Raw genomic sequence first — 27,446 nt, forward strand, 5'->3', positions numbered from 1 at the left:
TGGAAGCAGAGACTTGTGGGCTATAGAAACACGGGCTTTGCATTTCACTGAGTGAGATGGGCATCTTCTAACATTGGGAGCAGAGGAGCAATATGATCTTATTTTGATTCTGACAGGATCCCTCTGGCTACCCTGGTGAGAATAAGCAAGGTATCCGGGAGAAGGGTTGGAGGGGAGGTGGTAAGAAATGTTTGGATTCCAGGTGTATTTGAGGGAAGAGCCAAGAGGATCTGGAGATGGTGTAAGAGAGGAAGGAGTCTCTGTATAATGACAACTTGGTGTTAGGGTGGAAATACTGCCCTCGCTCCAGTTCCTATCTTGAGGTCCTTTATCTCCCTGCCTCCGAATGTGACCTTCTTTGGAATTAGGGTCATGCAGATATAATTAAAGAGAGGTCATACAGAAGAGAAGGGGTGTGCTAATCCAATATGAGTGGTGTCCGCATAAAAACAGGGTATTTGGATGTAGACACTCCTAGAGGGAACACATAGAAGACATGGGGCTAGCAGCTTAACAAGCCAAGGAATGAATGCCTGAGGCGATCAGAAGCTTGGAGAGAGAAATAGCACAAGTTCTCACAGCCCTCCGAGGGAACCCACACCACTGACACCTTGGTTCCAGACATCTAGCCCCAAGAACTATGACACGATGACTTTCTGTTGCTTAAGCCACCCAGTTTGTGGTGCTTTGTTACAGCAGCTGGAGCCGACTAACGCACATGGCGAGCAACTTGGTGAATGGCGGTGCATTTAAGGGGATGAAGACTAAGGAGGAGCAGGTTGTGGAGTTTGGGGCAGGGGAAGGGAGCCGAGATGCATAGAATTTGAGAAGCCAGTTAGATCTCCACAGGATGCCATCGAGGAGGCAGCTGGACATGGAAATCTAGGGTTCAAATAGGAGGACCAGGCCTGGGATCTAAATTTGGGCACCGTCTAGATGGAAGTCAAAGCCACCGGCCTGAATGAGGTCTGCAGGAGAAGGATCCAAGGACCAAGCACGCCCTGGGAAATGTCAACATTCAGACACCAGGAAGAGACGGAAAAGCCAGAAGGAGACTGAGCATGGGTTGGCGGTGAGGTAGGAAGTGGGCTGGTAGGATGTGACATCTTAGCCAAGGGAAGAAAGTGGTCAGGAAGGAGGTTTGCACTGATCCACTACTGCTCTTGTTCAAGAAGGATTGGCAGCCCGAGGTCACTGGTGACTGATGGGATTCGATCCAGTGGACACCTAGAGCTGCCGGGCTGACTGGAATGAGTTCTAGAGAGTCAAGGCTTTTTCTTTTTTTAACTTGGCATTCCATCATAAGCATGATTCCATGTCATTAAAAAATGTCTTTTAAACACTGTCTTCAATGATGGTATCACATTCCGTGATTTTTGTCTAGCCCTTGTTGTTGCATGGGTAGGATTTTTTAAATTATTATTATTATTATTATTATTATTATTTTACCACTATCTTAATTGTCCAACCGTAGTGGACGTATTTGAATATAAAATTTCCTGGCTTTCTTAGGGCTTAATCCTGAAGGATGGCCAGTTGCGTTAGAGAAAGTCCATACCCAGGGACCTCCCGTTGGCTGTGTAGGAGTGGGCTTGTCTTCCTGCACGCCCCTCCTCTATGTTTTCCTGCATTGACTAGAATATCCAGACACTAATGTTTAGTTCTGGGTTTACCCGGATAATGTCTCTGCTGGTTACATTAAATTGTTCTGGACCAGCGTACTGGACACATTGTAAAGAATGTATTGTAATTCCTTTCCTACCCCCTGAACCTGACCTTTTATGAAAAGTCTTTCGTGAATCAGTTGAGTCAAGTTGCATTTTGCTTCTTCATGGCTTTGTGGCGTTTCACCACTGACATTTGGCTCCACACTCTGGGCCAGGCTTATGTGTTACTTATTTCTCTCAGCTTTCAGATCTGATCTTAAGTTTATAATTTCAAGGAAGGTTCTTTCCTAATACCCTGAATCCCGTCGGGATGGGCTCCCACTGCACACCATCCATCTCTTTCTGAAATGCTTGCAATGATTAGAATCACTGTTCCTGTCAGTCTTCTGGCCATGAGTTCATGGGCTAGAGAGGGTGTTTTCTTGTCCACTGTGCTATTCATAGGGCATGTGACTGTGCCTAGTGCAGAATTGTTGCTCAGTATTTTCTTGAGTGAAGGACTAAGGTTCAGGTTGAACTTGACAAGTGGCCCAAGGGCGCAAAGCTGGGCAGATGAAGGTGGTTCAGACTCCGATCAGTGTGTTTCCATCAGTAGGTGAGCCTGGGCAGGAGGTGGGCTTTTACATCTCCTTAAGGAAACAAACCATCCTAAGAATTCTTTGTATCCTTTTTTGTTTCCTTGAATATAATCACAGATATTTGTCATTTGCCCAATTAGGGCCCCTCATTTCTCATTTTTTCTATGCTATTATATTCTAACACAGAACTGTATGGTGATTTTTTTTCCCCCTACATTTATCTGTCCTCTCCACTAGACTCTGATCTCCTTGACAGCAGGAAATTTGTCTCTTTTATCTTTTTATCCACTGTTCTTGGTGCAGTGCTTGCATATTAAGTGGGGAGGGGCTCAATATTTGAATAATGAATGAAGATAATATGATGGGATTTAAACAAGATTTTAGATTTATTGTTTAGGAATGTATGGTCTTCCAATGACCTATAAAGATGTTAATTATAATAATACTTTTTATGTGCATGATAGTTTACTTTGTAAAACCCAAGATTTGTCAGAAAAACTTGTATTTATACATATGTACTAACATTAGTGCACTAGATGAAATTAAACTATTATTAAAGAAGGTACTCATTGTCTGAATAACAAAATAACATTGTTTTATTCACATTAGTAGGATCAATATTTAAAAAGCTTATAGTATCACTTTATAATTCTAATTTTGAATAGTTATAATACCATACTCGTGTGGTTCTTTTGAATTTTTAATCAGTATAAATAACATTGCTGTGGACAGCTGGACATATCCCTGTGAATAGTGATTTCCTTTTTTGACTATTTTCTTAGGCTAAAGTTCTAGAAATGATGATAGTGAAATATTTGAAACTTGTTGTTAAACTGCTTTCTAAAAGGCTTGTACCATTATACTATGACCTTTGCAGCACTTTAATAATTTTACATCTTTTTAAAAATTATGTAACCTTAATAATGTTTCTTCTCATTTTAGTTTGTGTTTCTTTTGCTGACTTAATTGGGACGTTATACCGCAAGTTTATTTACTAATTCCATTTTCTTTTGTCTTAATTGTCTGTTTCTGTCCTTTTTTCAGTTTTTGATTTTGGTCTTAGTTTGTTAAAGACAACTTTTATTGATTTTCTGAAAATTTTTTTCTGGTTTTTGTTTTCTTTTGCTATTTTAAATCAAATGTTTATTGTAAACTGTAGATCTTTAACTTTGTTTTCTTTTCCTTTTTTTTACTGACTTAAAAAAAAAAAAAAGAAAACAAAAAAAAACCCTTCATGAAATTGCATAGTAAGACCTGAAACAGAACCCTGAGAAACTGCTGGTGGTTTTTCATTTACGTGACTTATGACTTATTTACGTTGTATTTTGTGAGTGATTTCACAGTTATTGATGGCATTGGGAGGATTGTGTTTGGCCCCAGTGGACCACCTATTTTAAATTATATCACATGGTAATAAGCCCCATTCTGCTGAGCTCGGGCTTTGAGGACCTCAATCTTTCAGAACGTAAGCTCCTGGGGAACTAGGTAGACAGGGCTCAGTACTTGACATAAAGGCATTAAACTCCTGAACAAAGTCAGAGATTCTGCACATAACCTTTGTGACTTGTATTCTGTATAATTTGTGTTACGCTCAACCACCTGCCTACTTGGTTGTTACTGGAGAGTAGATTAGAAAAGCAATGGGGCAGGAAATGGTGGAGAGAAAGCCTGTGCTATTTGACAACCTGACCTGAAGGAGAGAGAACAATGCAAACACACACACACACACACACACACACCCTGATGTATTTTACATGGCTTTTCATAATGATCAAAACCCATAAGTGTTATTAAATGTGTTGGCGTTTGGTTCACCTATCTAGCAAACTCGCTTATGTAGAATTCTTATGTAAGAATTCTTCAATTCTTATGTAGAATTATTCCACAGGCCTGGATAGGAAAGGCATTGGGATGTTATGCTAATATTTTTTGCTCTTTAGGGATTTTGGAGGAAGCTGACCCAGAGACATTTACAAGGAAAGTACAGCATTTATTTGGGTTTGGTACAAGGAGCAGACTGAGTTAGAGTACACTAAAATGTGTGACCTCATGCTATGTTTCTTGTGATCTGATATCACTTAGTGTTATTGAATAACTTCAAAGGGCAGCTGGGAATTACTGTGAAGACACACAGAGCAAAGCAATTTCTCACCTGCTGTCTCTGATCACAGAAGACACAGTTAGACTCATATTTCTCCCGGGACACATGCGGTAGACATGCTGCAACTTGTTTGGAGAAAGGCGAGGGGCCGAGAGTCGCACTGTTTGCCCTGTGTGGGACGGGTTTTAAATATAACTGAGAGTTACTTTTTTAGAATTAAAAGCAATCGAGGCTGCTTCAGGGCATGGGTTACTTCCTAAAAATACAGTCACTGAACTTTTAAATAACATTAGGATTCAAGTGTGGAGGAAATCCCCGGGTATTTTCTGTTCGGGGTGCAAGCTGTGAATTTGACTGTTTCAAATGATGAAAGAGTGTTTTCAGAAGACCAACCTGGCAGCCAGGATGGAGTAGGATTTTGTTGTCTGTCCTTCTCACCCAGGTCTTGATGTCAGCTTTCTGCAAGCCCAGGATTTGCGAACTGAGTTTATCATCGTCATGGTGGCAGTTTCTGCCACTTTGACCTCATCCTCATCCTCGCCCTTTCAGCCTGTGATTAAGGAACACGTTTTATCTATCTTCAATTCTCAGTTGTCTTTTGTTGGAATTAAAAAAAAAATTATTTTGATTTTTTAAAATTGAAAAACTATACAGAAAAGTACAAAGGATACAGCAGTAAACACTCACTGTTAATACAGGTCTACTTGGTGACATATTTGCTTTTTTTTTTTTAAATTCCAATAAAGGGACCTATATCTTTCTTTTGTATGGTTCGACTTCCTTCCCTGAGGTGATCGCTGTCATGAATTTAGTGTTAATCCAGTACATATTTTTATGTGTTTGTTGATTTCATATGTATCCATAAAAATCAATATTATGTATTTTAAGAAGTTACATGGACCGTTATTATAACATGATCATACAACTAGGGGTTTAATAAAGTAGCATCCTGTAGTTTCTTTCTTCAGGTAGTGTTCTTTTCAAGCTCTGTCTATATTGCTAGGTATAGATCTAGGTCATGACTTGAAGTACTGTATAGTATTCCATTGTAGGGATATACCACAGTTTATCAGAGCCATTATTTTCCTACTATAATTGCTGTGCAGTGAACCTTCCTGTATATGTCTCCTTGAGCACATGAGTGTAGAAGTGAAATTGCTGGATAATAGGGTTTTCACATTATAACCTTACCAGGTATTGCCAAATTGCTTTCCACAGAGGTGAGTATAAAATACTCCCACAAGCAGTATGTAAGAGTTCCTGTTTCCATCTGTCTTTGCAAATACTTTGGACAGACTTATTGCCAGTCTCTTGAGTATAGAATTGCATCTCAGTGTTGTTTTGATTAGTATTTCTTTGATAATTGGAGAAGTTGAGTATCTTTTCATGTTTATTTGCTGCTCACATTTCATCATTTATGAATAGCCAGTACATATCCTTTGTCTGTTTTTTTTTCCTATTGATTTGTAGGAATTCTTGATATATCTGGTTACTAATCCTTTGTTAAACATATCACACGTGTCTTATCTTTGTCATGTGTCTCTCAGTTTTGTATATGGATGGTGTCTTTTATATTTTGACATAGGTTGATCAGTCCTTTTTGATTTTTACTTACTATTTCACATTTGAGAAATTCTTCCTTCCTTAAATCATGAAATGTTTTCCCACATTTTCTTGTAAAGATTTTAAAGATCTGGAATGTGGGTAGGACTCTAATTTTAATTCTTTTAGGTGGAGGACTGTTTCTTTTCCAACCCCACTTATTAAGTAGGCCATTATTTCTCTATAGATTTGTTATATCTCCTCCATCTCCAAATCTCCTCCAATTTGAATGCTCTGCTTGAACTTTAACTAGTGTTTCCTGAAGGTCAAAACCAGAATTCTGAGCAAGAACCTTGGGAGTGATGAGAAATGTACCAGCAAATACTTGAACTCCAAACTGGGCCTTGCCCTTTACATGGGGCTTACATTTAGTCAGGGCTTCTGCCATCGCCACTTCCACTTCCCCAGCACCTGGCACTACACAGCCATCATCAGCCGCATTTTTAACAGCCATCAAGCCATCATTGAGTGCATCTTTGATTTGAGTGAGTGGGTGCTTATTTGGTCCTTTGACCAGTAACGTGACAGAGCGAGGATTGTTATATTTCTCAATAAAAGTGAGCGTCTGTTCTCCCAGTGTACGCTCATAGACACGTCCTGCATGTCCCAAGCAATCAGGATTTAGGTCATCACAAGAATTGAGAGCTACCCCACCACAACCAAGAGTCAGCCTTTCCATATTTCTCCTTTTAGCTCTGTGCAGAGCTGTTATACCTTCTTTTGCAAGAGCATCTAAGGAAAATGGGCTTATTCCCTTTTGATTAATACTGTGTTTCCCTGAAAATAAGACATAGCCGGACCATCAGCTCTTTGGAGCAAAAATTAATATAAGACCCGGTATTATATTATATTATATTATATTATATTATATTATATTATATTATATTATATTGTTTTATTTTATATTAAGACCTGGTCTTATAGTATAGTAAAATAAGACCAGCTTTTATATTAATTTTTGCTACAAAAGATGCATTAGAGCTGATGGTCTGGCTAGGTCTTATTTTCGGGGAAACACGGTATTCAGAAATCGGTTGCATTTTTATACACCAATAACGAACTATCATAAAGAGAAATTAAGAAAACAACCCCATTTACAACTCCATCAAAAAAGAAATACCTAGGGATAAATTTATCCAAGGAAGTAAAAGACCTGTACTCAGAAAATTATAAGACATTGAAGAGAGTAATTAAAGAAGATACAAATAAATGGAAGCATATATCATGCTCCTGGGTAGAAAGCATTGATAGTTAAAATATCCATATTACCCAAAGCAATCTATACATTCCTGCAGCAGCAGTTGTCATCTTTAGTAAGCTTGGTGTCTCCAGCACCAGAAACAAGCATCTCCATGGTGCCCTTAGGCCCCAGGTTGGTCCTCAGCACGCACTGCAGTCCCCGGGCCGTGCTGATGTTGACCACCAACACTGCCTGGGCTTGGGCCACCCGGGTCTTGGGGTTTAGGGTCTTCACGGCTGTGCTAGCTGAGCCAGCAGCAGATGAAAAGGAGATGCGGCGTGAAGAATGCCCAAAGCTGCCTCAGCGTGGCCCAGAGCTCTCATGTAATTTTTAAACATGAGGAATTCAGTTGATTTGCTGACGTTAAAACCATCGTCATATTTCTGGAATTAATTTTTCTTGCCCTTTTGAAATATTGCTGAATTTGATTTATTCATATTTTATTTAGGTTTTTAGCATCTATATTCTTAACTGTGATTTGTGTATTCATTTTTTGTGTGTGTATTATTCTTGCCTGATATTGATACAGAGGTTTTGCTATCCTCTTAAAAAGCGTATAATTCTGGGGTCTCTATTGAATGTCTTGACTCTGGAGGGTCAAGACTGGGAATTTGCATATTACAAGTCCTGGGTATTTTGGCCTCCTCGTGTTTGGCCCTAACCTGTGCAGTTTAGTGTCAGGTGGATGGTGATGGGTGACCGCTGCAGATCCTGGGGCTGTCTGTGTGTGCAGGTTTCTGCTCTCCAGTACTCTGCCCTGCAGATTCCGGCCACTCAGCCTCCTGTGGTCTCAGCTCGGGAGTCCATCGGTCTCCGCTCGGTTCCTCCTTGTGTCGTAGTCTGCAAAGTGCTTCTTGCAGGGTTGGGGTGCTGTATGGCTCACCACTTTGATCCCCTTCTCTTAGGATTCACAGTCCTCTCTTGCCAGTTGTTTGGTGTCCACCAACAGTTGCTTTATATCTTTCATCCATTGTTTAGTTGTTTATGGCAAAAAGACTTGTTTGGTAACAGTTATTCCATTCTGGCTAGCCTTGGAAACCCATCTTTTTAACCTAAAAACAAAACAAAACAAAAAACTTTAAAAATAAATCATTGTTCTGTGTTTGGAATGGAGGGGTAGCAGAGGGTTAATTCACCATGCTTATCCAAGCAGAAGTCCTTTTATTGGATTATCTACGTTATGAATTGTGCCCCCTCTCTAGTTCCTTTTCCCAAACTGAGTGTCTCTCAGAAGCTCTTGTTTTCTACTGAACCTAAAATTCTTAGACTAAGTCTCTTAATGTACATTTGTGCTGGAAGTTTAGTAACTTGTCACACCTCCCACCAGCCCACTGCAATATTCTTTTCTGTTAGTCTTGACCTGTTTGTTTCAGAGTTTCACTCCCCTTCAGAGTTCCTCCAGAACCCATTGGATCTGAGTTTCTGAAACTTTTTTTTTTTTTTTTTTACCAAGCAACTGTGAAATGCCACTGCAGATCTTACACACTAGCAGAGTCTAATTTATATTAATTTTGACTTAAACACATCTTTGAAGGATCAGAGACTGATGGAACAACATGCGAACCAAGTCTGGAGGTGTCGATGTTATTATGCAATGGATGAAGAGCCCATGGATGACTTTCCCTTTGCACATGTTCTTATTGCCCAGCATCCTTTGGAAAGGACTGGCTCTACTTTCACATCAGTCATTCAACCACGATGAGGTTCAGGCTCTCATCCTAGGGTACAGAATGTTCTGCATGAGCCAAGAACTGACCTCACAGTTCATAATCTAGTTGGGAAATAAGAGAACTGTGTTACCAGATGATTAATAATATGTAGCAGTACATGTAAACTGTGAAGTGAATGATGAAAATGGGACAGGAGTTCAGGTGATTAGAAAGGTCATGGTAGGAGTGGGTGGGCATTTGGGAAAGACCTCTTAGAGAAGGCGGAGGTTGCAGGTGAGCAAGAGCTTGAGAGGCCTGTTTGAGGATAGGGCACTATGTATGCAGAGCGCTGTGCTTCTGCTGGGGTGGACCAGGGGCAATGAGGGTGAGTGGGGGAGGGGCCAGGTGCTGAGGAGCTTGAATGTATCTCATGGACAGCTGAAATGTGTTGGAAGTTTTTGAATGAAGAAGAAAAAATTCGAAGAGCTACATTTTAGGAAGACTAGTCTGTCAGCAAGTCTGGATTAGGATTTTGTTCCCTAACCTACTGCTTCTCAAGGTTGGCTGCTCATTACAATCACCTGGAGGGTTAATAAAAAAATAAAAACAAGACTGATGCTTGAGCCCCTCCCTCAGATATTCTGATTCAATCGGCTAGAAGAGTTAGGCCTGAGTTTTGAGAGTTTTAAAAGCCCTCTAGGTATGAAAGACAGTTGGGGGAATACAATCAATAATGTTGTAAAGATTTTATAGGGTATCCGATGGACATTTGTCTTATTAGGGAGACTGCTTCGTGGATGGTGTAGATGCCTGACCACTGCAGTGTACACCTGAAGCTGAAGCTGAACAATAATGAATGTCAACTGTAATTTACATATATGTATATATGTATATATATATATATATATATACACACACACACACACACACATATAGTATAGGATGTGGCGTACAGCATAAGGAATAGAGTCAGTGGAACTGTAATAGCTATATACAATGTCAGAGGGGTAATAGATTGGGGAGAGGGTTTATTACTTTGTGAGGGGTGAAATGTCTAACTATTACATTGTTTTGTACACCTGAAACTAATAATAATAAAAAAAATAAAAATAACATCTCCCTAGGTGATTCTAATGTGTGGCAAAGTTTGGGAACCACTGCCCAACCCACTGACCAATAGGATCCTTTTTTTTTTTTCTTCTCATCCTCTTTATTATACTGTGTTTCCCGGAAAAGAAGACCTAGTCGGGTAATCAGCTCTAATGCGTCTTTTGGGGCAAAAATTAATATAAGACCCAGTCGTATTTTACTATAAGACCGGGTATTATATAATGTAAGACTGAGTCTTATAATATAAGACTGGGTTTAATATAATATAACATAATATAATATAACATAATATGATATAATACCAGGTTTTATATTAATTTTTGCTCCGAAAGACACATTAGAGATGATTGTCCAGTGAGGTCTTATTTTTAGGGAAACATGGTATATTATTTTTTAATTAGTTTCAGGTGTATAAGATGTTAATGTAGTGTTTACTTATTGTGTTATCATAGCTGGCTAGGCAAATACAGAATCAACTGGTGGGGAAAAAAAGCATTTTTAAAGTACTTCTATAACATTTATTTATAATATTCCATGTAGTTCAACACCTCACTTAAAATAACAGTTTTGCCATATATGCCTACACATTTTTACATTGGCCACCAAGTAGATGGTGACAAACATATAAATTTTTGAAAGGACCCATAATTATCTTACGAATTTGGTCCCATGGCAAATTTTTATTTTTTGCCTTAAAAAGAAAAGGGCAATATAAAATACCTATATTAGAGCAAGAATTCAATATCATGCAAGCATTTGGAGTCTGAAAACCCCAAACTTGGTAATCATAAAAATAGAACTCCTCAAAAACTTGCTGGCAGAAGATTGCCGGTTTCCAAACGCTGTGTGTCAGTGGTTTTCAAGCTCGAGTGTGCATCAAACTCACCCAGAGGGCAGTCAGACGGCTGGGCTCATTTTGTATTGAGCAGGCCTGGAGCAGCCCAAGTCTGTGCCTTTCCAAAGTGTTTCCAGGTGACCCTGCTGCTGGTCTGAGCACCACTTTGAGAGGTGACCCATGAGAACCTCTGCTGCACGAGGTCCAAATATCGCAGGAACAATGGCTGGATCAAGTCTGGTTGCGGAACATGAGTTTTGCTTTGCCTGTTGGGTGAGGGGCTCGCTTGTCATGGCAGTTAGGGAATCTGCCCCTGCAGTTCAGCCCAGCCCCTCCTGTTGGCATGCGGGAGGGGAGGGGGCGGGGGAGCTGCTGCCAGAGCCTAAGTGGGGTAGTGGGGTAGTGGAAGGCAAAATTGTCTAATCATTCTCCTATTGTCCTTTTAAAATTTACTGCAAAAGGGTGGTATTGTGCATAGTCATACTATTACATGGCATGCTCTTTTTCTTCCAGTAGAAAATTTTTGTGAGTGTAAAGTTTTTTTTTCCCTTTTGTTATTTTTTTCCCTGTCCCCCACCTCCACCACATGCCAAATTTCAGGAGTTAAAAATAAAAAAATTGCCATGCTTTTACACTTCTAATTCTTCCATGTCCTCCTCAAGATGGTTCTTACTGTATATTCTCAGGGTATTTTGGAAGATTTCGGTCCTTGGCCTCTAGCTAGGTACCAGTTTTTGTAGGCTGCTCTGTGCAGCCGTCTTGGTAGATTAGTAGACATTTGCAGTACACCTTGGGAGGGAGGGGAAGTGGAAATCATTCTCAGATGTTAAACTGAAACATGTTTCTAATTGAAAGCATGAAGAGAATGTATACATGAAAGTGCCGGGTCGGGAGGAGGGAGGCTGGTCTCTGGCAGAAGCTCAGCTTTGAAAGCCCAATTCTGTCTTCCCTCATGGAAGCTTCTGTTCTCTCCGGGTGGAGCCCATTTCCATTCTTGGGACATTCCATAAATACTCGAGTAGGACCCGATGATTATCAGGAAAACGCTGACAAATTGGAATCCTGAACTCTAGAAGTGCGTTGCTTTTGACTTTGAATTCTAGAAGCCTAATATGGGAAATGCCCTTGGGGACCATTTTAGAACAAGCAGCTACTGCCCTCCCTCTGCCCCCAAACATGTACAGGTGCAGAGGCCAAAGTTAAGTAACTTACCCCAAGGTCACTTAGAGAACTAGCTACATTTTTCTTTCTTTTTTTTTGTTTTCTGAGAATCCTTCCCAACGTTTGAAAAATTTGTCACCTTAGTATTCTAACACTGAACAGCCATTTCTTGTCATTATTTGCTATAACCAAAAGGAGTCATATTGTAGAAAAATGGGAAAAGTATCTTCTCACTTTTACAGAAAATCAGTAGGTTTTAGGGGTTCTAGGTTTTGGTCATTTGGCTTTTCCATAACTGAGCCGCCTCTGGTTCATCTCTCTCATCTGTTTTGTAATTGTTTGTGGACTGAATCTTGCATTGAGTTTTACGGGAGATTTAGTATTGTGATCTGCTCAGGACCAAGAGTTTAAGTCAGAGGTAGACTGATACCAAAAGGTTGTCATAACTAAATGTATTTGGACAAATAAAGAAGGGAGTATAGAAATCATGCCCATAGGCCTATGACATTAACCTAATAAAACTTAAGTCAATAACATCTGAACTCCCACAGGACCTTGCCTATGATAAAATCCATTTACCCATGACTCATAGCCCTGCTAACTTTAAAACGCTGCTTGGCCACAAGCCTGGTGATTCCAAGTAACATGCATCCTAGCAAATAGTAGATAAAGAGGTTGTTTATTTTTGGTTGCCTTTCATTATAAAATTAGGGGTGGTGTACAGTGCACTGGTAAATGTATAAGAGTATACATTAGATGCCTCTCACCTCCTGAGTTTCTCTCATGTAAAAAAAAAAGTGGGGACTAAATTTCTGAAAAATTGTCTCCATGCTCTGGTAACTTATGCAAGATGAAGTGGTAGCACCTCTGGGAGGGTGGTTGGGATTGGGCTTGGACTTTTGTAATTTTCTCGACTCTTGTTTGGATACCTAAAATTTAAACTTAAGCTCCAGAACACAACTTAAAAAGAAGGGAAGAACACTTTGTTCAGGAAGTCATTAATAAATATTAGCTACCATTATCATCATCATCATCGTGATGTCTTTAAGTATGGTTTTATTTTATTGGTGAATATCCCGATGCTACTGTTAAGCCTTTGGAAGAATCAGTAGTGGAGCCTCAAGTCTGTAATGCTTTTCTTGAAATTTGTGTCTTCTGTTATCTTTCTGCAGCAAGCTGTGTTCCACCGTGCCAGAATGGAGGGATATGTCTCCGGCCTCAACTCTGTGTGTGTAAACCAGGGACCAAGGGCAAAGCCTGTGAGACAACAACTGCCCAGGACACCTCTTCACCAGTCTTTGGCGGGCAGAGTCCCGGGGCTGCTTCTTCCTGGGTTCCTGCTGAGCAAGTAGCAAAACACGCTTCATCCAAGAAAGCAGACACTCTACCGAGAGTCAGTCCCATGGCCCACATGACCTTGACCCTCAAGCCGAAGCCTTCAGTAGGAGTCTCCCAGCATCTACATTCTCAGTGAGTGTTTTGAACTTGCCTCCAGCTCGAGAGCATCTTAATTACTCTCTTGGATGAATTGCTTTAAAGCACTCTCAGTTTTTTGCAGTTTGCAGAACTCACTTGGATAATAATGTCTTTCTTTCCTTTCCTTAAAGTTTTACGTGTTATGCTTACACATAAAGTCTTGCAGAAATAGTTGATGTGTGTGTTTAGCCTCTGCAGGGAAGATTTACTAGAAGCATAAACCACAGCAATAGTGAGGATTATAGACACCAAGGTTGGAAGGGCATTATAAAGATAGTTGTTTGATTGTGATGGAGCTGTGAGTTAAAAAATTCTTCTGCAGGGGGTGCTCTAGAGTTTTGCAATAATAATTTAAAAAGAGAAATGGTGCGATTTTTAAAGATATGTGGAAAAGGTAGGAACTTGGCTTTGCACAGAGAAGGTATTCAAATGAGAGCGAGTCCTTGAAAAGAGAATTTCTCAGCCTCCATAGCAGGTTAAGTGTATTTTCTATTAACACCATGTTTACCTCCCAGTTGCCATGCAGGTCCGTTTTTGGTGAGTGAGCTTGTGTTCTATTTATGGGAACATGGTCTTTTCTTAGCATTAGGAAGTTCTATTCTGAACAAAAAGAGAACTGCTTGCTGGGTAAGAACGATTCTCCCTGTCCTCCTCTGAGTCTCATTAGAAGCAGCTTCTCAGCTGCCCAGGGTCCTTACACAAATTGTTTCCTTTTAATTAGTGACTCTACGTGGATAACGAGATGTAGAATTTATTGCAGTTCTCACTCATCATTTGTCTAGGAATGTAAAATACAGGAAGTTGTCAACTTAAAAATGGGTTCGACCTAGCAGTTCATTTGTAAGCTTGGATTCTAATGTTACCTCCCCCCCCCACACCCACAAAGCAGCTTACACATTGTGATTAGTCTCTAGTTAGCCCGCAGAGGTTATTTAATCTGTTCCTATAGATGAAATTGTCCTAATTTATACTTCCTCTTTGAATAGGCCGCCTACTATCCCTGCTGAGTGGGGTCCTTCTAACTTTTTCTTTCTCTTTTCATTCCCTCTTCAATCCTCTTCTTTGTTTTTCTTCATTTTTCTCTCATTTCTTCTTGTCTCATACTTCAGTTCCACCATGATAAATAGATTGTGGTGAGGGCTTGTTTGGAATATTACCTCTTTGCTAGCATTTCAATTGGAAAATGTCCTGCCACTCTCAACAAGAAGGAATTGTGGTTATAACTAATACTTAGTAACAGTTTTCCTAACGAAACTTAGTATCTTAGCCAGGAACTATTTCAAATGCTTTGTCTGTATTACTAATTTACAACTCACAGTGACCCCGGTAAGGTAGGTACTGTTATTAGCCCCATTTTATAGATGAGGAAACTGATGTATAGAGTGGTTAAGTAATTTGTTCAGTTATAAGGTGAACAATAAGTGTTTTAATTTAAATGGAGGCAGAATAAGGAGAATAAGTGTTAGGCTTTAGCTGGAGGGAGTCAGGATCCAGCATTCAAACTCTGAAGTAGATAGAGGGTGGCAAACTTTTCTGTAAAGGATCAGATATTTTCATCTTTGTGGGACATATGGTTTCTGTTGCAGCTCTCTGTTCTGCCATTATAGCACAAAATCAGCCCCAGACGATGCCAAAATGAATGAGTGTGACTGTTCCAATAAAACTTTATTTATGGCTATTGAAATTTGAATGTTATATAAATTTCACATGTCACCCAATGTTATTCTTCTTTTGATTTTTTTCCCCCTCAACCCTTTAAAGATGTGAAAATCTTTCTTAGCCTGTGCCCCATACAAAAACAGGCTGTGGGCCAGCTTTTTGGTCCATAAGCTGTGGTATGCTGACCCTTTCTCTAAAGGACAGTTGTGCTTTTTTTGTGCCAGAACACGAATGGAACTGTGTCCTTGAAATGATATAAAGCTTTGATTCTATCATAACGAGACATCTCTCTTCCAGCATTGTTCTGGATCTTAAAAACAAAGAACAGTTCTGTGCGGAGCTATGCTTTGAGTCAGATTACTATGCATTGCAATTATTTTTTTTCCCCTAGCATTATTACTTACATAAACTGTGAAGTAATTTACAAGCGACATCATTCATCTTGAATATCACCATCCACTGTTTGACTTTGACCCTCTGTGATGTGCATATATGGATTGTTAGTGAGAACCATATGTCAGATGTCAGATAAAGGAGCAACTTTTTTCTTCTTTTTTCATGTTTTGGTAGCAGCAGTATAATTTAGACAAGAATGTTGTGAATAAAAGAGGAGGCTAAGGTTTCAGCTCTAACTTGGCTTTGGGAAAATAGAAGTCATTACAGGCATACCTTGTTTTATTACGTTTCCTTTTATTACACTTTGCTTTATTGTGCTCAGCAATAATGTATTTTTTAAAAATTGAAGGTTTGTGGCAACCCTGCATCGAGTAAGTCTGTTGGTGCCATTGTTTCAAAAGGCTCAGATGATGGTTAACACTTATTTATTTATTTTTATCAATGAAGTATTTTTAATTAAGGTATGTACATTGATTTTTTTTTTAAGGTATAATGTTATCGCACACTTAAGGGGCTATAGTATAGTGCAAACAGAATTTTTCTATGTACTGGGAAACCAAAAAGTTTGTGTGAGTCACTGTATTACAATACACAATTTGGGGAACCAAACCAGCAATATCTCTGGGGGTATGCCAGTAGATAATTTGCTTCAGAGACTTCATCAGCTGAATTAGATGCTTTTTATGATGTTGTTACAGGCATGTGCACTGTGTGCTTAGGGTTAAGGAGAAGAGATGGCCTAAGATGCGAGCAATTCTGATATTTTCTTACTAAACTTTTACAGGTTGCCCTATTATCTGGGCACTGCAGAGAGTATCAAGATGTACAAGATCCTGTTCTGTTCTTAAGGAGATTTTGAAATAATAAATGAGCTATAACTGGAGGGATGCAAAGGGACAGGGACAGTTGACACACTGATGATTTTGGGTAATGACACAATCACCTGAAATCATATTTAATCAAACTGCCAAGGAAACACATATGATAGGACCATTTTGGCTACTTTTGAGAAACGTGACAATTCTTAAATTATCTTTTTTTAAGTTTACCTACTTTTAGGGTGTTTCAAGGTTTTTTTTTTTTTTTGTTTTTAATCTGGTGAAGGAAGAGATTGATTAAGCCTCCTTAAAGTGCTTGTAGACATAAAAATACCTAAAATGTCACAGCGTTTAGTGTTACATCGTTATTGGGATCGTTTGCTTAGTAAGTTTTTATTGAGTACATTCTATGTACTGTGCCCCCTTCTAGAGGCTTGGGGTGTAGCCCTGAGCAGCTAAACAAAATGTCTACTTTTTTGGGTTTACTGTCTGGAGAAGGGGAGATGACTGATAAGTGACATGATTAAAATGTGTTAGATTGTGATAAGTACTGTGGAGAAAATAAAACTGTAATCATGGACAGGGACAGCAGGGTGGGTGTGAGGAAGGAAGGAATGAGGGCTCCGGTGGTTTTCAATATGTCAGGGAAGGCCTCACTGAGAAGGTGACAATTAAGCAAAGGCCCGAAGGAGGTGAGAGCATGAACTATGAAGATGTGTGGGGGTGGGGCAGAGACCCCCTGAGGCAGGAGTGCGCCTGGCATGTTTGAGGAACAGCTGCTCTAGTAACACTGTAATGTTAAAACTATACAGGTGGGTATTAGATGAATTGGGATTACCGTTGGTCGAATTGGTTTCAGACAGCTTGCATTAGAACCAGATACAAAGTTCTTCAGGAAATCAAAGGACGGAGCCATTGTTTCCAGAGTTTGGAGTGTTGGGGAAGTAGAGGTCCAGGGATGGCTCTGGGAAGGTGGTCTGTGAGCTTGTAAAGATGGTTACGTCTGGACAACAAACTGGAGAAGAAGGGCATTTCTAAGAATGGCAATGATATGACATCAGAAAGTATGGTGTATTAGTTATGTACTGCAGTATAACAGATCACCCCAAAACTTAACAGTCTAAAACAATAAACGTTTATTGTCTGTGGCCAGGAATCTAGGAGGCGCTTAGCTGGGAGTTCTGGCTCAGGTCTTTCATGAAATTGCAGTCAGCAGGGGCGGTTCGACTAGAGAATCCACTGCCAAGATGACACGCTCCCGTAGCTGTTGCAGGAGGTCTCACTTCTCTCCACAGGGCTGCCTGAGTGTCCTCGCCACATGGCTGCTGGCTTCTCCCAGAGAGACTGATCCCACATTAGAGAGAGCAAGGAGAAAGCCAGCAGTGCCTGATTAGTGCAGGAAAAGACACAGCTTCGATGGATCTTGAGAGTATAATGCTAAGTGAAATAAGTTAGACAGAAAAAGCAGAGAACCATATGATTGCACTGATATGTGGTATATAAACCAAAAACAACAAAAGAACAAGACAAACAAATGAGAAACAAAAACTCATAGACACAGACAATAGTTTAGTGGTTACCAGAGGGTAAGGGGGGTGAGGGGTGGGAGATGAGGGTAAGGGGGATCAAATATATGGTGATGGAAGGAGAACTGTCTCTGGGTGGTGAACACACAATGGGATCCATAGATGATGTAATACAGAATTGTACACCTGAAATCTATGTAATTTCACTAACAATTGTCGCCCCAATAAATTAAAAAAAAGAAGAAAATGACACACCTTCACGTCTGCCTTATTCTACTCATTAGAAGTGAGTCACTAAGTCGCTAAGACCCTCAGAGGGAGTAGAATTAAGCTGCATTGTGTGAAGGGAGAAATATCAAAGAATTTGTGGACATATGTAAAAATGACCACATTTAGGATATGGTTTGATTGGAACTTGATATAGATGAAGACTAGTGGCAGGCAATAAAAGGTTTTACAGATTTGTTGAAAACCAAATTAATGACTAAGATTTCAACAAAACAAGTCTAAAAAGATACAATGAAACAGAATTGAAAAAAAAAGTAATGGAGGAGGAGCCTATAGTTTGAAAGAGGCTTAAGAAGCATATTAACCAATCATAGCATTTGGACTATGTCTATCCTGATTCAAACAAACTAAAAATAAAAGAAAAAGATAATGATGAAGATTTCTAGGACAATCATGAAAATGCTGGAAATTTGATGATATAAAAAATGATTGTTGATTTTGGGGACTGTGGTAATGGCATTGTTGTTATGTAAACAGGAGAATCATATTCAAGTATTTACAGATGGAATTATATGGTGTTTGAGCTTTGATTGAAATTATCCAGTGGATTGAGGTATAGAGGTAATAAGATGGGCCATGAGGGATAATTATTGAAGCTAGATGATGGGTACATGGTATTGTCTTAACAATTCTCTCTACTATTTATATTGTTAAAATTTTCTGTAATAAAGAGTAACAACAACAACAAAAGCACAAGAAAGTTTCGAGTAGGGAGAATGCTACAGTCTTTCCTCGCCTTGGGAGATCAATCTGGCTGTAGAATCTAAAATGGTTTAGAACTAGTGGTAATTGGAGACTGGATCTGTAACAGGTATGGCAGTGCTGGTAATGTACAGGAAGGAAGTGAACTTAGGAGTTATTGTAAATTCAAAACCTTGACACCTAATTGAATGTGAGAGGCTAAGGAAAAGAGACTCAGGTATGTTCCAGGTTTGGGACTGTGTGGGAAAAGGAAGGATATGGAAGTCTCTCCATCTGGCTGTTTTTGAAGATTTCTTTGGAAATACCACGGATCTCCAAGGTTGAAGGTGGTTGATACTTGGTGAATGGATGGTCTCTGACAGAGCTTTATGGATCAATAACCCAGATCGTCCTCTGCACCCCATGAGGGTATCAAGTGGGTATCAGTGGTATGTGGCTCACCACTTGGTCAGTTATTGGTTTAGAAGGACTCTGGCCAGGGCGTTGCAGAGGTAGTCATTGCTGTAGTTGGCAATTTCATTCATGCTTCTAGTGGAAATTTATTATTGTGGTGTTTCTTTTTCCAGTTTTCTGGGCCATATCATGGATACTCCATGAGCTGAAGAAAAGACCAAATGATGCTTCATCTTCCTGTATACAAATTTTGGCATCACTTTTCTGATTCTTTGAACTTTGACCTCACTTTATAATACTGGGTTCTTTAGCAAGTCCACAGTCACACTTCAGGTTACTCTCATAATTGCATCTTGCAGATGTTATTCACATGCACCTGTCAACGTATTTTTTTGAAGAATTGCCACTGTTAGATCACAGGTACATCTCCAGTGTCTGTCTTTAGTCCTGTGTATAAAAAGGTGTTAATTCTCATAAGTTAAGGCTGGAAGCCTCCACAAAGGACAACATTCAAATCTGTGTATTTTCCAGAGCTTACCCCATCACCTGCCAGTATCATTATTCACAGATATATTGAAGTTTCCCATAAAAGTTTGTTTTCAACCCTCAGTGCTGCTCAGTGAGGCTGTTTTGACTTGTATAAAATGTCTCTTTGCTCGTTAATCATGATGGGTGTTCTAGGCACAGACCATGGAACCACGAGGTGGACATAAGCTGCTAATGTCTTTTGGTTGTTTAGAGAACGTTGGTACAAGTAACCACTGCTTTGCCAAATGGGGAGCTGTTATTTGTAATGTATACGGAGGAAGCACTTTTTCATGAGACAAGGTACCCAGTTCCTGTCTTTCAGCTTGAGAAGGAAGTCTGGTTTTACTCAGGATACGAATGTCAAATCTATCTAGAGAGCTCACATGTATCCAGACGTTTTTCTTCTCTGGTGATGGCTGTTTTCATTATCTTATGGTGTCCTGATGTTACAAAGGATTGTGGTTAGGTTCTCTGGAATACTGAGTTTTGTCCTGTTTCAAACCGGACAAAACTAGTTAGTTGCGGGGACTGAATTTATCTGTTGGCATGCTCTATCCCTCAGTTCCGTCATCTTCCGGGATATGGCGAAGAGAAAAGAAGCAAATTAGAAAATGTTCTCTTAAAAGACAGGCATAATTCAAATGCGTTGTATATGTATCAAATGAGCTTATAGTAAGTATGCAATATATTTTCCAAATATAGGGAGGGCGCTTTAGAATCCACATAGAGTTAATGGTTTCCACTTTCAGAGTTCTTGAGAAATGAATGCTTCCCATTTACCATGGGTCAGTTGATAGGAAGCAGCATTGAGTGATGTCTGTCCCATAGAGAAGAGGGTGCTACAATGTCCTTTATCTCTGCCTAATTTTTAGCTTCCTGTCACTGTGGTTGTGAGTCTTAAAAAATCTCTATGCTGTGATACTGACAAAGATGGGAGACTTTGTGGAATATTCTTTGGAGTATTCTACTCAGCTAATTAACAGCAGCAATACCAAAATGTATACTTTTTCCCTTTATTTGGACTTTCTCACATGACCCCTAAAGAAAAAAAAAAAACCTCATTAGAAAACTACACCAATACAGAGACATTTCAAGCTTTTGGTAGCATTAATAGTTAAGATTGGGATTTTGTCTGAATTTATGAGAGGCCAAGGAAATGGTCAGTATTTGGTTTCCCCAGATGATCTCTCAGACTATGGGGTGATTGGGGGGGAACCTTGCTCAGTGTAGACCCCCACCCTCCAGTCTGCTTACCCTCCCCCAGGTTTCTCTTCTGTATCCCTCTGTACTTACCGTTATTGTAACACTTACTGCACAGGTTTGTTTGATCACGCCTCGTATAAATGAATCCCACAGTATGTATTTTTTCAGTGTTATGTCTGAGATTTATCTATGTGGGTGTGTATGGCTGTAGTTTTCACATTTACATTGCCAAAGATTAATTCACTATATGCATATACTGCAACTTATTTATTCTGCTCTTGATGGATGTTTGGAATTTTTCCAGTTTTCGATTCTTGTAAATAATACTGTGTCCATAGGTATATGTGGGAATTCCAGAAGGAGGCCTTTGTGAACTCATCAGAAAACCAATCCCAACTGGGTACAACAATGTCAAGGTTTGAGAAGGACTTTATAATCTATCACGTAAAGTTTGGTTATATTGGTATCTGTTGGTCAGCACTATTTTGTTTGAGACAAACAGGAACGTGGGGAAAAGGGTAAGGTGAGATAATGTTTGAGAAACTGGAAGCAAGGAACTTTTTTCCTCCTGCAAGACCTGGCAGGAAGAGTGAACTGTGGGGTGGGGGTGGGAGAGGCAGAAGAAGGGTAGGGAAGGTCACTTGTGCCTTGAGCTGCCCATGAGGAAGCACTGGCCAGAAGTAGTTTTGAGATGCAACCAGTCAGTGACTGTGTTTAAATTCTGGTCAAAGGTACATAAGGAATTGTGTGGAAACTCAAAATTTATAACTGAAAAGGTCAAAGGATAGAGTTTGCTCCCCAGTTTAATTGGTGGAAATCAGGATGTTTTGTTGCTATGTAGTAATAATATTAATAATAACAACTAATATTTACTGAATGTTTATTCTGTACCAGGGGATACTAAATACTTTCTAAGTATTATCTCATTTACTCTTCTCACAAGAATGTGAGATAGATACTATTATAGTATCTATGTACCATTTTGCACAGTGAAGCAATTCAGGTGCGGAAGGATTAAGTAATTTGCCTAAATTCACTTAGCTAGCAAATGTGGAGTCAAGATTCAAATTCAGACAGTCTCTAAGGTTATCCTCTTATCTATATTGCCTCTTCCCTTGATGGCATTTGTATTAGTTTCCTATTGCTGCTGTAACAAATTTAGTGACTCAAAACAGCACAAATTGTCTCCTAATTCAGAGGTCAGATATCTGAAATAGGACTCACTGGGCCAAAACCAAGATGTTGGCAGGGCAGCCTTCCTTCTGCAGGCTCTAGGGGAGACTCTGTTTCCTTGCCTTTTCCAGCTTCTAGAGGCCACCTAATTCTGTGTCTTTTGGCCCCTTTTCCATCCTCAAAGCCAGCAGTGTTGGGCTGAGTCCTTCTCACTGCCCTTCTCTGCTTCTTTCTTCTGCCTCCCTCTTGTACTTTTAAGGACTCTTATAATTATGTTGGGCCCACCAGAATAATCCAGGAAAATTTCCACATCTGAGAGTCAGCTAATTATCAGCCTTAATTCCATCTGCAACTTTAACTTTCATCTGCCATGTAACCTAACATATTCATGGGTTCTGGGAAGTAGGATGTAGATATCTTTGGGGGGGGTGTTATTCTGGTTCCCACACTATTTTATTAGGGACCCAATCTTGTCCTGGCAAACTTCCTTGCCACTCAGGAGGGAGCTAGAGTCACAAGGGATAGTAAATAGTCATCAAAGTTCCCTTCAAATAATAGCAGATCCAGCCCTTATGACTCTTACAATAAAGTTAGGTTTAAATGCTTCATGTAGATTTAAGGTCTAAATGTGGCCTCTACTGTTCTGTAAACCTTGGAACTGCCACACTCAGGCACTTGTGGGTAAAAGAGCGGGAAACCAAGAGATCAAGAGCCTAGAGATGGCCAGGCCCTGGGAGGGGCCCTGGCTCTCCCTATGCCCTTAGCCTTGTGGAACCAGGGATTGAAAAGTCAACACCACTCATAACTAAGTGCCGTTTGAGGTACATTACTCCCCCTTCCCATCTGACAAAGTGGCCTTTGGGCTCTGGTTGGGGGGAGTTAGGAAGGGGTAGGCAGATGTGGATAGGAGTGGGAGAGGGACAGCAATGTCCCTTTCTTCAACAATTAAAGTGTGGCTCTTGAGCCTGATGAAGTGTTTCCCGTGTGATTATTCTTTGTTGAAAGAAATGTGTGCACTGAAAATTGAATTAAGTAGTTGTCAGAGGACTTGCTGCAAACGGACAATGGAATTGGGGTTGAAACACACATGAATCCACCGATAAGCAATTTGAACGGAACACAGTTTGGCCGACACATGGGATCCGGGAGATTTAGGCCAGGCCTGTCTGGCTGATGCCAAACAGGAGAATATTTTAGAGCCTGGCTTTGGGTGTTGTGCAGATTAAAGTCAAAATTCCTCTTTCCATTTGGATATGTGTGGCATTCCATAGATACTGCCCATGAATCCTTCCGTGGTGCCTCTGGGGTTACACTAAATCCTCTTTCCATGTTTTCCTTGGCGAAGAGTTCGTTTTTTGTTTGAACAGAGTGTAGACTAAATTTTAAGACTAAATTTTTATAACAGAGTTGCCTGGGATCAGAATGAACCTCTAAGGCGTGAGTCCTGTGTTAGAGAGGTGACAAGAACTTCTCAAATTACGTAAAATCTGCACAAATAGGACATAAAAAGCAAAGTTAAATAACGAACGTGGTAAATACGCTTAGGGTTAGTATATTTTTATCGAGGTTCTCAAGGTTGAGTTTATTTTTATGTACCTATTTGTCTGTTCCTCAAATATGTTAGAGAGGGCCTAGCAGAAATAGCTGATCTTATGGTCCCGGAGGCAAGAACTTCTAAATGGAAAGAATGTCTCCTTAAACATGATGGAAAAGAGAAACCTAATTTGCTAATCTAGGGAAAAAAATGTCATTTTTAGACAAGATGGTTATGATTTATGTGTGTATGCAGGATAGCAAGACGAACGAGAATGACCGGGCGGGTGGAATTACACAATGATTGGAGACTGTTCCTATTCCCATTGCAGTCTGGTGGTCTTTCCCATGAGTGGGGTGGGGAGGCTCTGACTGGCCCCTTTATGCCAAGCGCTTGGAACTTTATGAAGTACGAGAGGATTAAATCCAACTGGTGGGATCTTTTCAAAATGTAAGTCTCTTCTTGCCCTGCTCTGTCCTGCCCTGCCTGAAAGCCTCCCCGGCTTCTCAGTGCTCTGAGGATGAAGATTAGTTCTCCACTCCTGGGCAATCAGACTGCCTGGTCTCTTGTTGTACTCTTTCCCTTGGTTGATGTCATACACAGGTGGCTGTCACAGGTGGCTCCTCCACCCTGCCCAGCTCCTTCCTGGCACATATTCTCTGTCACCCCACCCCCGCCCCACCCCCTGCATACGCTCCTCTTCTCTGTTGAACACCTGTTCATTCTAGTGATCTCAGTTTCCTCAGGGAAGCATTCTGATGCCTCCGTTACTCCCTGAGAGATGCTCTCCTAGCAGCATGTTTCCCCACACCCTCCCTTCTCAGCATTCATTTCAGTTTGTGTGATTTACCCTACCTGGCACAATGCGGACTTGGTGAATGAATACATGAAGGTAATATCCCATGACTGCTCTGAATCCGAAAGTCTGACCATGCAGGCATGCAGACGTTAGCCCATCTTCTAGGCTTTCTCAGTTTCCCCAACGTAACGAGAAGACACCAGTTCAAGGAGCTATGGATCAGAGTAGGCAAATGTTAGTCATCCCTCTCACCATTCCAAGGCAGTAATTCACACCTAACATCCCATTCTCCAGGGTATCTCTGGGTGTGGCGATGGGCCCACTTCCTGTATATCTTACAATGTTACAAGGATCTTTCCTTGATCAGACTTCCTTTAGTTTTCTGGGTCTTACCCTTTGACTTTGCAGTGCTAAGCCTTGCTCCCCGCGCTTCCTGAAATGCCTGTGGTAGGCACAAGGCACAGTAACAAACAAAAATGTGACAGCAGAGTCCAAGCAGCCAATCTTTGGGGACAATTCAGGACACCGAGACTATAAATCCAGTTTATGAGCAAAATAATTTAATTAAATATTAATAATTTGGACTCTGATGCAAAATTGGCTCATCGCTCATCGAAAACAGCCAGGGACATCAGGCAAACTTGAATTATATTTCACTCAGAGGTCATGTGATTCCAGAGTGATGTGATTCATGGAGTTAGCTGTTCCCAAAACAAAGAAGAAATATTTTATCAATATCAGTGTCTTTGCATAGAAGACACTTGTCCTGTTTGAAAGTTACTTGAGTGTCATGATAAATAGAACAAGCACGTATTAGGGTTTTTTTTGTTTTTGTTTTTTTTCCATCTTCTAAAATTTTCAACCAGTGCGGACCATAAAGTTTTATAACTTAAAGGGGTGAATTCTTTGCCCAGAGTCACACGGGAAAGTGGAAGCAGAGCTGTGCCTTGAGCCTGAACTCTTAGTCTGTCTTCTCCTTGCTGTCTTTTATATGCCATTGTCTGAGACTTTTAACCAAAATAGTGAAGAAAAAAAAATCGCATGGTGTTTTGAAGCACAGTATTTTGAAGTAGTTCTGTAAATAAAAAGGATGGGGAGTGAACATTTTTAGTTTCATGAATTCTTAAGTAAACCACTGTTGTTGAACAGAAAGTTGCTTATTTTCAAAACAGTCAGGGTTCATTTAGTCCAAACATTCTGTCTCGTGAAGAAAATGTGACAATTACTTCATTATAGTGAGTTACCCATGTAGAAGCTGTTCCCAGATCTTTAAAACTTAGCTGGACTGTGTGCCACACATACAGAATTAATTAAAAAAAAATCTCATGTTAGGTCTTTCTTGACATAGACATCACTTTTATTGCTTTCAAAGTGCTGGCCTTTCTTTCTTTGCTGTTGGTGTTTTGCCAAGTGCTGGTATTTGGAGATTTGATGGACAGAATCTAAAGTGAGACATCATTCTTTCTTAATTTGTTCAAAGCCTCTTTATGCAGCAGCTAATCCTTCCTAATTATATTTCTAGGAAGGATGTTCTTAACCCAAACAGGAAGATGACATAGGCATTTTGAGAAGATTAGAGTGTACTTTACTCTGAGAAAAGAAATTTGAAAGGAAGTGGTCTCCATTTCCCATTTCTCACTCCCTGAGGACAAACAACCATTCCCTGCCCCCTCCCCCCCTTTGGAAAACTCTTTTTCTCTCTGTTCCTCTTCTATTCCTCTTCCATCCTGTGGCTCCTGTTTATCTCTAGGCTTAACTAAGCTCTTTTGAAGGAGTAAGAAAAAAAAAATCCTAAAAACTCCATTTCCATGTATGAGGCAAACATTTTACAACTTGCCTTAATGTCTTGAAAGGTGACCCATGAATCTAAATAGTTGGAAAATTTAGTGTGCATATTAGAAATACTTTCCGTAAAGGTGAAACACTTTGCAATCTCCTTGATTCATTTCTTTGTTGCTGTGTTGCTCTGTAATTAATTTAACATAGTAATTTTTATGTGAAAGTAAATATGTTAGTCAGTGACATGTATGTATTAGATACTTAATATTTTGCACAAAGAAAGTGTGGTCACTGTCAAATAAAACTGATAAATTAACTAAATTATAGTTTGTAATGTCTTGGTGGTTTTAAATATTCCTATGAAATATGGTTTGTTTCAATATGTTACTTAGATTTTTTTTTTAGTGAAGTTGAACATTTTTCATATGTTTATTAGCGCTTTCCATTTTTATGTGAATTATCTATTAACATTCTTTATCCCATTTTCTATTACATGGCCTTATAAATATTTTTTTAATTGTAAGAGATCTTTTCATATGAAAGTTTCCCTTTTGTCCAACATTTCAAGAATTCTCAAAGGAGGAACTTTGTATGCAAAGAAGGTTTTACTACTTATTTAATTTTTTATCGCAAAATTTAGAAGAAACTTCTTAAATTACACACACACACACACACTCACACACACATTTTTTTTTTGGAAAATTCCCACATGCCCTTAAGGACAAGAATACAAACTATTATTCATTGAATAATTTATTTCAGAATTCTTCTTCGTGTGAGAGGCTTATTGATTGACATAAACATAAATCTTTATGTACCACCAAGCCATCTATAACTTTCCAAACCTAAAGAGTACTCAGTGCATTTCTAACTGGTTGCCTAATCTTAGGTCACCACCATGAAGACAGAATCACAATTCTCACCTCCACAACACAAATTTTTGGTTTACTGTAGTTGATTCATTCAGTCTATCAGCAAAAACTTATTGAGTGCCAGCCATATGCCAGGTACTGTGCTAAGCACTCCGGTTGGGGGGATCCAGCTAACATGACTGAAAAATAGTTAATATTATAGGATAAGTCTCTAATTGACTGGTAGCTATTATAAATTCTAGTGGGAAACAAGGAAGGGGCGATCAATGGAGACTGGAGTAAAGGAAAACTTATCAGAGTCTGGAGGACTTGGAAAAGTCAAGAGGAGGCTGGCTTTTAAGTACAGAAAGTAACAGG

The 27,446-nt window shown here is 39.8% G+C and overlaps 1 protein-coding gene across 8 annotated transcripts in view; it reads left to right on the forward strand.

Annotated features, from left to right (window-relative positions):
• Positions 1 to 27,446, forward strand: part of LTBP1 (latent transforming growth factor beta binding protein 1) — a 349,946-nt gene that overhangs the window by 27,571 nt on the left and 294,929 nt on the right. For all 8 annotated transcript variants that reach the window (XM_019741724.2, XM_019741760.2, XM_019741748.2 and 5 more), the window contains exon 3: positions 13,116 to 13,413. In XM_019741724.2, the coding sequence (XP_019597283.2) occupies positions 13,116 to 13,413 (298 nt within the window). The remainder of the gene's footprint in view (positions 1 to 13,115; positions 13,414 to 27,446) is intronic.

The sequence above is a fragment of the Rhinolophus sinicus genome, linkage group LG05 (assembly GCF_036562045.2).
Source record: "Rhinolophus sinicus isolate RSC01 linkage group LG05, ASM3656204v1, whole genome shotgun sequence".
Lineage (NCBI taxonomy): Eukaryota > Metazoa > Chordata > Mammalia > Chiroptera > Rhinolophidae > Rhinolophus > Rhinolophus sinicus.